Consider the following 16,931-nt stretch of genomic DNA (forward strand, 5'->3'; position numbering starts at 1 on the left):
TCAGTAATAACTTAATATTTAACATATCACTCAATTTTAATCACAAAAAGAGAAAATCGCAACAATTTCTCGCAACTTTCACTTCCTCCCGCAATGTAATCGCAACAAAAACCTAAAAACACTGCAACTTTCAGCACAATTTTTTGGAAACCTCCCCGCAACATCAGACATTTAAACCCGCAACAATCACAAAAAAGGCCCGCGAAATCCTGGGGGGACTGATTATTCCACTTGTGAAACCGGCCAATACCGCTTCGTGTATTTGAGCTGAAAAGTAAACGGTCGTTTATGATTGGTTTTAATCGTGTCATACACGTGGATTTGTTGACATTTCTGTTGGCGGGATCATTATTCAACTGTATATTTACGTTGAATATGTGGTAATTTCCAAATCTTTGAATTGTTGTTGATGGTGTTCATTATAAAAATTTAGAAAATGTCCCTCCTGAAGTTCGGCTTCACAAAGAAGTCTTGTGAATCCGAGGCATCTGGTGCTGAAAAAAAAGAGGAAACAATCACAGCAGAACTATGAAAGCAAGAGAGAGCGGAAATTTCTCAATTCTTGGAAGGATGAATTTGAATGAGTCCAACACACCGGAGATGGAATGCAATGTTCTCTGTGCATATCGCATCCTACTTATGCTGATGTCTCGAGCAGCATGTTTAAAGGTACAGCTTCATATAGGCGAGACATTCTAGTGTCTCATGGCAAGAGTAGAAGCCACGAGCGGTGTGATACAAATGCAATAAAGATTGTTGGGTTACAAATACAGTGGTGCTTGAAAGTTTGTGAACCCTTTAGAATTTTCTATATTTCTGCATAAATATGACCTAAAACATCATCAGATTTTCACACAAGTCCTAAAAGTAGATAAAGAGAACCCAGTTAAACAAATGAGACAAAAATATTATACTTGATCATTTATTTATTGAGGAAAATGATCCGATATTACATATCTGTGAGTGGCAAAAGTATGTGAACCTTTGCTTTCAGTATCTGGTGTGACCCCCTTGTGCAGCAATAACTGCAACTAAACGTTTGCGGTAACTGTTGATCAGTCCTGCACACCGGCTTGGAGGAATTTTAGCCCATTCCTCCATACAGAACAGGTTCAACTCTGGGATGTTGGTGGGTTTCCTCACATGAACTGTTCACTTCAGGTCCTTCCACAACATTTCCATTGGATTAAGGTCAGGACTTTGACTTGGCCATTCCAAAACATTAACTTTATTCTTCTTTAACCATTCTTTGGTAGAACGACTTGTGTGCTTAGGGTCGTTGTCTTGCTGCATGACCCATCTTCTCTTGAGATTCAGTTCATGGACAGATGTCCTGACATTTTCCTTTAGAATTCGCTGGTATAATTCAGAATTCATTGTTCCATCAATGATGGCAAGCCGTCCTGGCCCAGATGCAGCGAAACAGGCCCAAACCATGATACTACCACCACCATGTTTCACAGATGGGATAAGGTTCTTATGCTGGAATGCAGTGTTTTCCTTTCTCCAAACATAACGCTTCTCATTTAAACCAAAAGTTCTATTTTGGTCTCCTCCGTCCACAAAACATTGTTCCAATAGCCTTCTGGCTTGTCCACGTGCTCTTTAGCAAACTGCAGATGAGCAGCAATGTTCTTTTTGGAGAGCAGTGGCTTTCTCCTTGCACCTCTGTCATGCACACCATTGTTGTTCAGTGTTCTCCTGGTGGTGGACTCATGAACATTAACATTAGTCAATGTGAGAGAGGCCTTTAGTTGCTTAGAAGTTACCCCGGGGTCCTTTGTGACCTCGCCGACTATTACACGCCTTACTCTTGGAGTGATCTTTGTTGGTCGACCACTCCTGGGGAGGGTAACAATGGTCTTGAATTTCCTCCATTTGTACACAATCTGTCTGACTGTGGATTGGTGGAGTCCAAACTCTTTAGAGATGGTTTTGTAACCTTTTCCAGCCTGATGAGCATCAACAATGCTTTTTCTGAGGTCCTCAGAAATCTCCTTTGTTCGTGCCATGATACACTTCCACAAACGTGTTGTGAAGCTCAGACTTTGATGGATCCCTGTTCTTTAAATAAAACAGGGTGCCCACTCACACCTGATTGTCATCCCATTGATTGAAAACACCCGACTCTAATTTCACCGTCAAATTGACTGCTAATCCTAGAGGTTCACATACTTTTGCCACTCACAGATATGTAATATCGGATCATTTTCCTCAATAAATAAATGACCAAGTATAATATTTTTGTCTCATTTGTTTAACTGGGTTCTATTTATCTACTTTTAGGACTTGTGTGAAAATCTGATGATGTTTTAGGTCATATTTATGCAGAAATATGGAAAATTCTAAAGGGTTCACAAACTTTCAAGCACCACTGTAGTTTATTTGTGGGGGGTTTTCTCAAATATTTTTTCGGACAAGTCAACTTCACATTCGAACAAGCAAATTTTCTTTCAACTTGCCCGACAGGACAAGTGGTTTCACAAGTTAATGTAGAGCCCTGAAAAAATAATAATCAGTATGTGGAATTAAAGGTCATAGGAAAAGGTTTTCAATTTATGCACATTTGAAACTTTTATATGTTAAACCCTCTGTAATTTTCTTCTGGTCCCAAGAAGTATTGTTAATAAGTAATAATTAGAATAAGTTAGTGCGGATCGCGCCGATTTTCGTGACCACTCGGCGCGTCATGCCATTCATGGCAAACAAATCGCTTGAGTTGAGTCCACTTCAATTTATTTGCATTACCATTCGGCTTGAGTGCAGACGTGCGTTCGGGAATTTCCAAAGAAAAACCATGCCTTATTGCTGTGCAGTGAACTGTAACAACGGGACCGGTTCAGGAAGAAGTTTTTACCTTTTTCCAAGAGAGGAGGAGAGAGTGGATTGTGCGCGTGAAGTGAGAGGGTTGGCAGCCGGGTAAATACGCCACTCCGTGCACCGATCACTTTTTGAAGAATCCCCATCTGTTGGAGAGTTTAGGTTTCAGTGTCAGACAGAGAAGGCTCAAACCTGACGCTGTTCCGACAAAATTCGAACGCAGAATCAAGCAGTCAAAGAAGAAACGGAGCAGCAACGCTCAAGCAAAAAGAAGATTGGAGGTAAACGTTTTTACCTTTGCTTGCAATTGACAAGTCAAGAATCCTGAGGGATCCTGTACAATCGTTGTGGAAATGAGACAAAAGGGATATTTCCTCGCTTAGAGTCGGCTATAAATAGTATAATGCTTGTATCACTATTAGCAATATAAACAAATCCATGTTATATTATAGGGATTGTGTGTGTGCCTGTGTGGTTTAATTATTCTTCAAAAGGGCTCTTATTTAGTATTACAACGAAAGTAAGAATTTATCATAACTACCAGGATAAATTGTTTGGGCGTGAGGCTTGTTGAGGTCCGGGGTCACCGCGATCAGAGTCGGCAGAGTCGCTGTCTGATTCCGAGGCCGCACGGTCAAACCAGTGAGCCACATTCACCGATTGCTTCGCAACGGCCATAGGTTCATACATATATGGTTTCACCTCTCAATATTCAATTTGGAGAGTTCCTACTTCAAAATCGCTCTCGCTTTCAGACATTTTACACAACCTCTCACGACCAACATCTGTACACTTGTGCTCGGTTCACAAGGAAATGCAGAACTGCTCCCAGTCTGTTTGGCTTAAATGACGTCACGACGACTGCCCCCTGGTGGTGAAAGTGCGCATAAGCGAGATGGAAACAAGCCTTCGGAACTTGCGCAAACCAGTGTATTTTAACTGTTTTATTCAATTCTAGGGTGCAAATTAGACACCAGGAAGACTGAATTCGCTTTTTGGGTCATTCTTCTAGAAAATAAAGTTGATATTCTATGTTCCATCTCCAACCCTTGCCTATGACCTTTAAAGGGCTGATGACACGAACATGACTCTATGCAATTTCTTAAATAAACTATACAACATGGCAAACATGTTAGATTTCTGTTATAATTACATGAAAAGAAGATGCTGTTATGCGAATATCCAACTTTTAATTGCACGGCACAAGAAAACTGGGTCCGTGGCTCGCGGCCATGCTGTGACGTCAGCGGGAGAACACGCTGCAGTTCACTGGCTGTTCTACTCGATGGAAATGGCGCATGAAAACGCCGGTCTACTTGGCAGCTGGCATCACACTTCTGAACAAAAGAACAACCAAATACTGGTACTTTAAGCAGTGATCATGATGGCATGATTTTATCTGATTTTAAATAAATGAGATTGATAATAATGTGAATGTTCACAACTAGTACATACAAACTCTGCAGCATAACAGTTGTAAATGTCACTTAATTCCACAGGGTGTCAATAATGGTGGACACCACGTGACTCTCAAACACGCATTTAGATACAAAATGGCGACTGTCAAATGAAAGAGTAAGAAACACAGTAGGTTTCGACAAGGAGATCATGAAATATCGGTGAATTTAATCAGTAAAAACATGTCCATGATCTTTCCACCATGCTTACCTGCGATGATAGCGTCCGGGTTTTCTTCAAATTGCTGATCGTGATAAAAATTCCATCTCCGGTAACGAGCTGTATCATCAAACGCGCAAGATCAAATGGCAAGGCGGGTCTTCCGGTTGATTAATTAACCAATAATAACTGTTGTAACTGAAACTCACCTTTTGTAAATTTTTTTTTTTTTTTATTGGTAACTCTGAAAAGGTGTCGATAATTGTAGCCGCTGTTCTAGTTTTTAAAATTTATTTACAGAACATTTTTTATTTATTTATTTTTTGTACCTGTATTTTGTATTAATTATTTGGTTGTAATTTTTGTTTGGTATTATTGCACACATTTTAGTTTAATTTATTTAGTAATTCTAGATTAGACCAAGAACCATTGAGGGTTATGTAATCAACAAAAATATTTCAGATTTAATTTTTTGCAAAATAACCAGTGAGATCTCTCTCTCTCTCTCTCTCTCTCTCTCTGTGTGTGTGTGTGTGTGTGTGTGTGTGTGTGTTCTCTCTCTCAGGTGGCTGGTGGACCGTCCATAATTTCGGTGAGATCAGCGGCACCGTGGCCATTGAGATGCACAGCAGGTCGTATGTCCATGCGTTAGACACAGGTCTGTTCACCGTCGGAGCTCCACATACAGGAGGTGAGGAGGAGCAACAAGTGTTCCATCAACTTCTCACTGTGGAGGTGATATTAAACAAATAACACTCGGATTTCTAACTCAGGATAAAGCGGCTACAGCTAATGAGATGAGATTTCTAACTCAATCCATGGATCTGTAAAAGAACTGGCTGTGAAGAGGCTGATTCCTTTATAAAAGAAACGAGTCTCCACACCACTAGGGGGCAGCAGAACGTACTGCACTGTAGCCCTGCACTATAGATGACTTGCAACCACGTGATAAATGTGCTACGTCATGAGAGTCCGCCATGACAGTGGATATACAAAGCAGCTAGGACGGCGGCCACTGAAGGCGTGTCTGTAAACAAGGCTGAATTTTCTCAGTTTTACCACGATTTGAACGCTCGAGCGAAGATTCGATACAAAGAGAGGATAGATATATGTGGGTTTTGACCCGTATTACTGAAAAAAAGTCAGACTTTTCTGAAGATAAGACGCTTCTACTGATCATCAAGTACGAATACAGGTCATTTCATCCACACTGTCAATTATTTTATATTTCAGGTATTTATTTGTCCGAAAAAAGGAGGAATTCTCAATCGAACTTGACTGAAGCAGCTTCAACACTAAAGAGCGTACGAAGGGGGGTAAACATGTTGGCCCGTGCCACTTGCTGACCCTGGGATGAATTAACTCCGTGTCATTGCAGGCTGCTCGCTTGCATGTCTATGCTTCCTGCTGGATCACATTAAATCTTCAGGGGCTACGTTCGCAAATCCCAGGCCGAGGCGCAGTCCTACCGATCCGAGACCGTGCTCTTTCAAAGGGGGAGGCTTAGAGGGAGGTGCCTGTAAAATTTAGCTTCACTGTGAGCTCCATTGGCCGAGTTATTAATTTTTAAATCCAGCTGGATCATGTTAAATCTTTAGGAGCAGAGCAGCGCCCTCACGGGGCTTTTGTTCACGAATACCTGAAGTATAAAATAATTGATAGTGTGTATGAAAAAGGCTTTGGATGAAATGGTCATTGGACGAAGTGTCCTGATCCCCTCGTCTCCTCTCTGTACTAAGCCTCAGAGTTTCCTCGCTCTCTTTCCGAATCACGGACGGAATTCTAAAAAATCGGAATGTGCCACGGTCACGAGTCCTGTTGTGACCATAACCATATACAGCACAAAGATATGGCATCGCTAAAAGAACGCTTAAAGCAGCAGAAAAACAAAGAGAGTTGCGCACGTGCGACTATGTTTTGTATGGAATGTCGCTTGACCCCGCATTTGTATCTCCACCAACATGGCCGACATCCGGGTTTCTGTTTTGCTTTGACGTCACTCGCAAGTCAAGGATTGTGACTGTTGGTGGTGGTATTCTGGAGATCTGACTGTAGCCAATGAAACGAGTCCACTATTTTCACTTCCCTGTCAATGGGTAACGACCTGAACTTCCTGTCAGCCATTTTGTTTTTAAAAAAAAAAAAATCCAGTCATAGAACAGGAGAGGAATTAATGTTAACGTTCAGGCTGGGTGCGATGATCATATAAACCAACACAATATTCATTTTATATCGAACACTTTTTTTTTTTTTTTTAACTGGTTTTATTAATTTAGTTTAAATAAATTGAATTCCGAATTGACAGGAAGCAGCCGATTTGATAACATTTTTGTACTTCATTTTTAAAATGATCATCTTTAGAGATTTTTTTTTCCTCCTTCTCAATGTTAAATGCTTTATGAATAATTTTTTTTAGATATACGATTTTTAAAAAACATCTTTTTGACATTTTATATAAATCATCAAACTTTAATTAAATGCAGAAATGCTGCATGATATTTCTGACGGTTTGTGATCATACCCATACCTGCCAACCTGTACGCATCTTGCGTAGCCGCTACGAATTTTTACCTCATTGTACGACTGTATTACGTTTTCACATTAAAAAGTACGCATATCGTCCGAACTCGCATTTCAGTCAAGTTCTTGCTGAAGTTGATACCGCTGATCTGTGAGAAAACTCAAAGCCAGAATGGAACGCTTTGCCCAATCCCCCCGCCCCTCTTCCAGAGCGTGTGGCTCCACCCTCTTCACCCTTCCCCTTCCTCCTTCGCGTCTCTGACTTGAGTGCAGCGGTGCAGCCAGGTGGCTAGAGCGAGTCGGGGATTGAAACATCGGTTAGAGACGTCGTTTTTATATTTGTAACAGAAACGGTTGTGTTTCACGTGTACTCGAGCTTCCTAGCCGTTATTTTGTGCATTTACAACACCAACAGTACAGGCTAGTTCTTCATTTAACTTCGAAGCAGTCACTCGAGGTTGCATATTCGATGCGGTAACCAACGAAACCTGATTACAATTCCTCTCGCACTCTTGTTGAATCACTATGATAAGTACCACTTTATTGATGTGCTCAACAAAACGTAGCGTGTTGTATATCTTAAGGGCAGTCGGTAACTTCTGTCAGTGGTAGCCTAGAATGTTTGCAGATGATGTGAAGTCGAAAATTGGTCATCCCTCTTTAGGGCTGTGCGATGTCCCCTTAATTGGCATCGACGATGTTTACAGTGCAAACATCGTGATGGACGATCATATCGTGGGCGGGGGGATTTTAATACCACATTATTAAATATATTATTATTATTATTATTATTATTAAAAGTATTAGATACTCATCCGAGGCTTTGGCACGTAAAGAAAAAAAAGCGCTAGGTGATGTGGAATATTTGGCCTTGATAACGGATATGTGGTCCAGCTGCAACATGATGCCCTATATGTCAGCTACCGTACATTATGTGGACCGAGAGTGGGCAATGCAGTCCAAATGCCTGCAGACGAGTTTCATGCCAGAGACACATTCAGCAGACAATTTAGAAGACGCATTGTGCGAGACACTTGCCGAATGGAAATAGAGAAAAAGATCGCCTGCATAACAACGGGGTGAATATTGTCGCAGCCATCAGGCAATTGAAATGGCCGTGGTTAAGTTGTTTTGGGCACAATTTGAACCTGGCCATAACCAACTCGCTTGCGCAACAGAGGGCCAGTACAGACCGAGCGTTTGGAGTTTGCCGAGCAGTCAACACTGCGTTTGCGCGCAGCTGGCTTCGGAGAAATGAGCTGCGCAAAGCGCAGGTGGAAATGAACCTCCCCGAGCACTCACTGATCACGGCAAGATATTAATCTGCTCTAACAATGAAAGACTAGTATTCAAACTATGAGAAGAAACTACACTTAAGCTATTACTCATTGTTTATTTACACCATATCAACTGAAGATGCGTTTCGGCCTTTAGTGCGCACTTGAACGCGCTAATTTTTCCAATTTATTAGTGTTTGAATTATTGCACCAGCTTTTAAAATCATGATTTAATATTTTTTTTTTTTTTTACTGTCTTTACATTTATCAGAATCACCTTCATTCTTCCATTTGGTTTGACATTATGGCTTAGAGTGGACCATTTTGTGTCTGAAAGTAGGCCTATTTACCAGATTAAAGTTATTTGACTTCTGCCGAAGTCTGCGCTTCACTGCCGTTTGATAAGGTGCAATATTTCCCGACTGAAGTCGTTAATAGTGGCTATTTGTTTGAACAACATGACAAATTTTACATTAAAAGTATAGTGTAGGCTAAAAAATGAAGTCAAAATTTATTATTAGTAGCATACTGTATTTGTGTAACCACGTTATGTTCACTAGCACATCCCTGCACCATAGCCTACGTGAACAAGCGGTAATAGGATATTACTTTATAATGATTTATATAATTATGTATAATTATGTTCTATTTATATATTAAACAAAACTAACTAACTAAACTAACAAAAAACTAACTTTTTAGGTTAAATAGGCCCAGATGATACCGTATATGCATGTTTATGACAGGAGGGGGCGTGGTATCACGATGGTGGCTCTCCATTGTGATGGATGACCACCATCGTCGATGGACGATGGCATGGTCTATCGGCACAGCCCTATCCCTCTTATGAAAAAACCTGCGTGGTACTGCAGTATCAAATGCTTTTTTATACAGTATTACTGCAGTAAATGCAATATTTCGAATGCAAATGCGATAGTTTGCACATGAAAAAGGCATACTACAAAATACTGCAGTGTACTGTATAATGCAATATTTTTACTGTATAATGCAGTATACTTCCAACATTTTAAAAAATGCAAAAGTCTAAACCTATTGCATGGGAAATTTGTGCAGACCATGTTTTGTGTTGAAAGTGCCTTTTTTACATACTGTATTAATTTAATGTGTTATTTATTTTGAAAGAGTGGCTCTGGTTTAATTTCATTTGCACATGTATTTAATGTTTGTTGTGCTTTTCAAAACGGAAGGAAGTTCCCAAGAGCCATCAATAGCAGTTTCCCAAAGTCTATCAATAGGAATGTTTTATAAAACTGGACTATGTTCCCAAGGTCAATCAATAAAACTGGATTGAAAGTGTGTTTTTGGTCTGCTGGTTGTGGTCTGTGGGGGCGCATGCGCGCCGGGTTGGGGTGAGGTTGATGCGGGGGGGTTCTCATGAAATTGTAAAATTGTACTCATAAAATTTTTTCAAGGTTGGCAGGTATGCATACCTTTATATTCTTGATTGTATTTTTAAAAAAGTTAGATTTTTTTTTTTAAATTCAGTCTTATGTTTTCACACTTGCATCTCTATGATGCAACAAGTGGGCTTTAGACCTGGGAGGGGCACGCGGGATCAAATAGCGAGTCTAAAATTATTGATCGAGAAACATCGTGAGCGTTGACGAAAGCTCCACATCTGTTTTATTGACTACAAAAAAGCGTTCGATATGGTCGAACACGAGCGGCTGTGGGCCGGAATGTGTGACATGGGATTCCCGAGCCACGTGATACAATTGCTACGCTCACTGTACAAAAACCAGCTGGCTGCAGTTCGGACGAGCTATGGTCTCTCAGATTGGTTTTCCATAGGAAAGGGCGTTTGACAAGGCTGTGTGGCGTCGCCCGGCCTTTTTAACCTGTACTCAGAGCGACTCATGCGCGAAGCATTGCAGGATTTCACCGGCGAGATCTGTGTGGGAGGCAGGCGTATCACCAACTTGTGCTATGCGGATGACGTGGCTCTGGTGGCGAACTCTATGCGCCAACTGGAACAACTACTGGGACGTGTAAAGGAAGCCAGTGAAAAAGCCGGTCTGTTCTTGAACGTGCAGAAGACGAAATTGATGGTGGTCGGCAAGGATGCGAGCACTGACGACGATGACAGTTTTGTACCGGAGACGCTGGTGGTTGATGGCGAGGTAATGGAAGAGATAGAGGCTTTTAACTACCTAGGAGCGATGATCAACCCAGACAGCAATGAGACAACCGAGATACGGCGGCGACTTGCGATTGCGAAGACGGCAGTTATCAGCCTGGCCCCTGTATGGATGGATAGGAACATCCGTCAACGCACAAAGCTACGCCTCCTCCGGTCACTGGTGTTTCCGATTGCCACCTATGGGGCCGAGTCTTGGGCGCTGAAAAAGTCTGATCGGAAGAGAATCGAAACGTTCGAGAACTGCATGGATTAAAGTTTTCCGTCGTGTGACGGATTTCCGTCAACTGAACTCTCCCGAGGCCAAATGTGAGGTCGGTGCTGATCCGAGGAGAATTAAAATGACGGGTGGTTGGGTAGAGATTGGGTTATAACACTGATGTGTTGCAACACCATCGACTATCAGCAGGGTTTATTTTACTTTTTTTTTTTGTTTTTGAGCCATGCTTTGTGTCTTTCATTTCCTATGTTTGATCATGTTTAAACGTTTGCTGTCTACGGTGCGGCATTAAAAAAAACATGCGCTGTCAAAATTGGCAAAATACATTCCCATGTGCTTGGCATGCTTGTGTCTGACCATTTCTGTTTTGTATTAAATTAAATCTTGCCAAAATGACTCGGTTCAAACTTGGACATATAGAAACAGAGCATGTTAAAAAAAAAAAACGAAAAAATAAACCCCGGAAAGCCCGCTCCTCTGCTTCAGCCAGACTTGAAGACCCGACGGTGCAATGCTTGCAGACTGTCAGAAGTAATTAGACCTAAATTTATAGCTAACAAATGAGCAGACGCCCCAACAATTATTATTTTCGTTAGGCCAATGTGTAAGGTATGTTAGAACCGTGCCTTATAGCCTATGTTATATCACAATTTAAAGGACGTTTGAGGAGTTGGAGGCTGCGAGCGCAATGATGTTCCGACATGCGCTAAACTTTATTCCCTGAAAATCATACACCAGCGTTCAATGCCCCAAACAGTCAAAATGTCTAGAAGACTACGGTTAAATAATAATCATAGCCTACTAAGTTAAATTACGTCAAAACATCTGTTTCTGGCCTATGAAATGATGGAGGAAAATGAGAACGAACGCAAAGTAGATAGCAGCCAACTTCACGCGATCTTTTAGGGAACTTAACGCTCATGTTGGCCACAATATTTCTCTTAATAAAATCTTGAATTGTTTTTGAAGTCGTATTCAACACAAAGTAAGGTCAAATTATAATTTTAATTTTAATGTAAACGAAGATCCAAACTTTGACATCGAGCACAGAGGAGCATGTCATTCTGCTTTCGGTTTCGGCAGCATGGATGCGCTTTACATGAAAGAAGGCACTGATGTGTCTGCCATCGATAAAGGTGTAAAAAACAAGTGGAGGTGGGCTTGGCTGTACGAAATAGGTGAAAACGGAAAGACATTTAGTTCATGGTGCAAAAAACTAAACATTCCAGGCGCTTGCATTTGTGTGGTTTGCCACAAAAAAATAATACACGGAAGCAATAGAAAGAGAGTGCAATAAATTGAATATATTAATCCATTAATTAATTGATAATAAAGTTATCAGTTCTAAGTTAATCATTCTCAGAATTTCATCGAAATCCACCCATAACCCCCCCCCAAAAAAAATTTTCAGTCAAATAATTTTTTTTTTGCTTTAATCCATGGAACTGGTCTTACCGCAGAATGTTAAGGATTAGCTGGACTGAGAAGAAATCGAACATCTACGTGAGGCAACAGATTGGAGGCAGCTGGAATCTGATAAAGTATTGTGACAAGCTGAAGTTGCGGTATTTTGGCCATGTTATGAGAGCGGAGGGAACAGTGGCCGATTTCATCACTGGCATGGTCTTCGGAACGCGATGAAGAGGCCGGCAAAAGACGCGTGTGATGGACGGAGTAGTGGCCTTGACCGGGATGGGGCTTTCGACTGCTGCCCGCGCGGCGAAAGACAGAGAGGGCTGGAGGGATATTGTGCGACGGGCCACGGACGCTCAGCCCCCCTGAGTCATCCCGCACCACGACAACGAAGACGATCTCTATGATTTATTTTATTTACACTGTTGTATATTTCTCTCGATTTTTGACCCATTTGTTCAAGATTAACTTTTGTTGTTGTTTCTGTGGAAGTGTTTCCATCCTCTCGCTTCATCCCGAGATCAGACGACTGAGACTCGGGGATGAGTTTGTTAAAAGTCGTTACTTCCTTCAGAAAAGCTCTTCAAGCCAAGTAAAGCATTGCGTTTCTGTAAACACTGAGGCTCTGACAGTGTCTTTATGAGAACAGCATCACGCCGTATAACCCGTTTATAACACCTGTCTAAACGGACCTTTATTAGAGAACAGTTTTATAATCCGTCGTTTGTTTGTTTTTCTGCAGATGATGAAGGTCCTGATCCGCCGGAGCAGTTCACCGCTATCAAACTCTCAGACACAAGGTACACTCTCAGAAAAAAAGGTACAGATCCGTACCTTAAAAGGTACAAACGCTTGTCTCTGTGGCAGTACCTTTAGAGGGTACAGAGCTGTACCTTTCAAAAGGGGTACACATTTGTACCTTCATGCTTTGTACCTTTAAGTGCCTCATCTGTACCTTCAAGATCAAGTTTGTACCTTTAGTGGATGGTACAAATGCTGTACCTTTAACAATGGTACAAATCTGTACCACAATGGTACCACCACAGAGACAAGTTAATTTGTACCTTTAAGGTACATGATCTGCCCATAGCAATGTACATAAATATGTTTAAAAGCCAGCACATACAAACTTAACACATTTTTTAATTAAAAAATATTGTTTATTTTTTTTCAAATGTAAAAACAATACAACTTTGACATTTACACTGCACATTAATATTCATAGAAATTGTACAACAAATTATTTTCTTCCAAAAAATAAAAACAATAATTACATGTGTGTAAAAAGCTTCAGCATCAAACAAAAATATTAATGAAAAAACTTCAGACAAGTTGAAGCACTTTCAGTACAGGCCCAAAGTTTGATCACACCTAAATAAATGCATTCATTTTATTTTCACGGCTATTTACAATACATTGTAGATTCCCATGGAGGGCATCAAAACTATGTATGAACACATATAGAATTATGTGCTTAACAAAAAATATCAATTCTAGCTGTTGTCTAACAATGATGTCAGCTGTCTATCACAACTGATGGTCCCACATGTCTCAACAAGCTTATTTTTTTCTATTGTCCACTCCTCTTTGCAAAAGCATTCCAAATCTGACAGATTGCAAGTGCATCTCCTGTGCACAGTCCTCCTCAGATCACCCGACAGGTGTTTGATGGGATTTAGGTCTGAACTCTGTCTGGGCCATTCCAAAACCCCACTCAATCCTATTCTGGTGAAGCCATTCTTTTATTGATTTAGATGGGTGCTTAGGGTAGTTGTCGTTCTGAAAGATCAAGTTCCTCTTCCAATTTTGCAAAAAGGCATAAGACATCTCCCAAAACAACACTGCATCACCCATATAACACCATGCCTTGAGTGAAGAGTGGTGGTGGCAGCATCATGCTTTGGGAATGTTTTTCTTAAGCTGGAGCTGGGGCCTTAGTCACAGAGGAGGAAATTATGGACAGGTCCACCGTGGCAGTGGTAGTGGCACAAAAGAAGACGAAGAGGAACTTTATCTTTCAGAATGACAATTACACTAAGCACATGCCTACATAAAGAAAAGTCTGGCTTGACCAGAATAAGATTGATGTCTTGGAATGGCCCAGACAGAGTTCAGACCTGAATCCCATCGAACAGCTGTCAGGTGACATGAGGAGGACTGCACAGGAGATGCACTAGCAATCTGTCAGATTTGGAGTGGGCTAATATTGCCACATCAACATGCGCTACGCTGACAGACCAGAATAACCAAGCATCCTGTCTGAAACTGCTACTGGTCTGTTCAAACAATCATTTTGGCCTATTGACATGTTTCAGTGCATCATTTAACTCATGTATGGTAACGTGTTTTGCTTGATGAGCCTGGCAAATGACAAGACGTAATACTAATGGTATAACACCCTCTCGCACATCGTGCATGATGTCAGGTGGTAAACAAGTTGTGACGTCAAAGTAATCTAGGGAGTCAAACGGACAACTTCTTTGCACTCCATACAGTGCACTGTTACTTGGGTTTTCCTTTATAGACTCAAGATGGTACTTGTGAGCGTCTGAAGTTTGAAGAGTTAAGTCATTTTCACTAAAATGATCATTTTTACTTGATGACGTGGCCATGCAGTGTTTCAGGGCATCATTAAATTCATGAATCCAGAATTCATGCTGTCCATTCACAAATGTCACCTTTTTAATGAATACTTACCATCACCATCAAATTCATAATGTATTCATAATGACTGGGAAAATTGCACTTTTCGTACATGAAAAGCGGGATCTTCTCCATATCCGTCATTTTAAATGTCCAGAAATAGACATTTTAAGCTGCAAAACTTACTGTAATTTGGTTATACTAGTAAGTATTAGTTTATTACTTCGTAAATATTCATGAAAAGATCAAATTTGGCCATAGGCCACACAGTTTCAATGAGCAGCATAGTTGCAATACCTACTCTGGCCACAATCCTACACAGTGCAGTAAACTCATGTATATGGTATCGTGTTTTGCTTGATGAGCCTGGCAAATGACAAGACGTAATACTAATAGTATAACACCCTCTAGCACATCGTGCATGATGTCAGGTGGTTAACATGTGACATCAAAGTAATCTAGAAAGTCTAACGGACAACTTCTTTGCGCCCCATGGGTTTTCCTTTATAGACTCAAGATGGTACTTGTGAGAGTCTGAAGATCAAAGGTGTTAAAAGGTGAATTGTGTAGGATGGTAGCCAGAGTAGATATTGTAACTATGCTTGTCATTGCTGTGCTGCCTATTCCCAAATTTGATCTTTTCATGAATATTTACTGATCAATAAACTAATATTTACTAGTATGACCAAAGTACAGTAAGTTTTGCATCTAAAATCATGTGTGAAAAGTGCATTTTCCCCATTCATATTTAATACTTAGAATGTGATGGTGGTGGCAAGTATTCGTGAAAAGGGTAACATTTGCGAATGGACAGGCAGCATGAATTCTGTAAATAAACTACAGAAAATATTACACTGCACCTTTAAGTACATAATTCTGTATGTGTTCAGGCAGTTTTGATGCCCTCCGCAAGAATCTACAATGTACTGTAAATAGCCATGAAAATATAGAGAATGCATAAAGAAATGGTACACTACACATTACAATGTTTTACATCACATTACCAGCTAATTTACACTACACTATAAAGTCACACACACACACACACACACACACACAAAATAGCAGGCTACAATACTGCTCACCAAATAAATTCCTTGCGTCAATGAAATCACTGTGGTAGAAGCATTCACCTACATCAGTCAGCGAAATGTAATTGTCCAGTTTCTCTTTGAAGAGTATTGGTAACAGGACCAGGGCAGCTCGGAAGTCTACGTCTTCCAAAAGAAAAAAAAGATAGTACAATATATTAGCAGTGGTAAATTAGTTCTTTCCCCAATCACTAACAGCTTTTGTTAATTCTTCAGAATCTGTTGCACAATTCCAAATACAATTAGTTCACCACCGGCCTACAGAAAGGGGAAGATGGGATTATTCCATGCCAATTCAACAATCTCCATGCACTTATGTCTCAAAAAAAAAAGTAGACACCCACACAGAAACTCCAATCAAAGGATTTATTAAAAACGAGCAATGTTTTAACCCACCAGAGTTCACACCTTCAGCCGTGTGACTTTTAAATAATGTCATTTACCGTATCGACACGAATATAAGACGAGGGTTTTTTTCCCCCTAAAACTAGGTCTTTAAAGGGGGTGTTCATCTTATATTCGGGCCAATACGGTATATAGGCTCTGTTAATGAATAGTTTCAGTGTGCGTCTGTCTACTTTCACCATCATTTGTGTGCTTTGTCCTGACACTGACCCTAGCAAGATGGGATACATCTATTTTGTTAAAAACACAACCCAAACACAAGCCACCTCCAATTTCAGATATAATTGGATAGGGTGAGAGGTGAAGACTCATAAATATTAGCATTGTTATTGGTCTAAAATTAAGCTAAGTTTTGAAGTTAATGTAATGCATTAGATACCATTTACTTCCTCTGAAGACAATTCAGCTCTTGCTTCCAAGTACAGCTTTTCCAGCGAGGTCTTTCCATGGATTGCTTGGAGCAGCGCAGGCACTAGACTTCGGAACGATTCTCTAAACTGTTGGTTTACATCGGGCATTTTGTAGATCAGGCCCATTTCCTGGAAGAGCTACAACCAAAATAGATAAAAGGGTAACAAAGTAAAGCAAATTTAACTTCTACAACATACTAATCAATATTCATTTCAATAATCTGAGATACTATGTAATATGTAAAATGACATTAAATATTCTTTGGTTATTGAGAGAAATACAAACAGTTGCTTACATAACTGTACAAACAGAACAAAACCAATTCAGACATACCCCAGATGGTGTTTTCAGGAATG

At 40.4% G+C, this 16,931-nt stretch overlaps 1 protein-coding gene across 1 annotated transcript in view; it reads left to right on the forward strand.

Annotated features, from left to right (window-relative positions):
• frg1 (FSHD region gene 1) overlaps nucleotides 1–16,931 on the forward strand; it is a 31,910-nt gene that overhangs the window by 3,015 nt on the left and 11,964 nt on the right. The window contains exons 3-4 of the mRNA XM_060915878.1: nucleotides 5,003–5,128; nucleotides 12,768–12,825. Coding sequence (XP_060771861.1) covers nucleotides 5,003–5,128; nucleotides 12,768–12,825 — 184 coding nt within the window. The remainder of the gene's footprint in view (nucleotides 1–5,002; nucleotides 5,129–12,767; nucleotides 12,826–16,931) is intronic.

The sequence above is a fragment of the Neoarius graeffei genome, chromosome 3 (genome assembly GCF_027579695.1).
Source record: "Neoarius graeffei isolate fNeoGra1 chromosome 3, fNeoGra1.pri, whole genome shotgun sequence".
In the NCBI taxonomy this organism is placed as follows: Eukaryota; Metazoa; Chordata; class Actinopteri; order Siluriformes; family Ariidae; genus Neoarius; species Neoarius graeffei.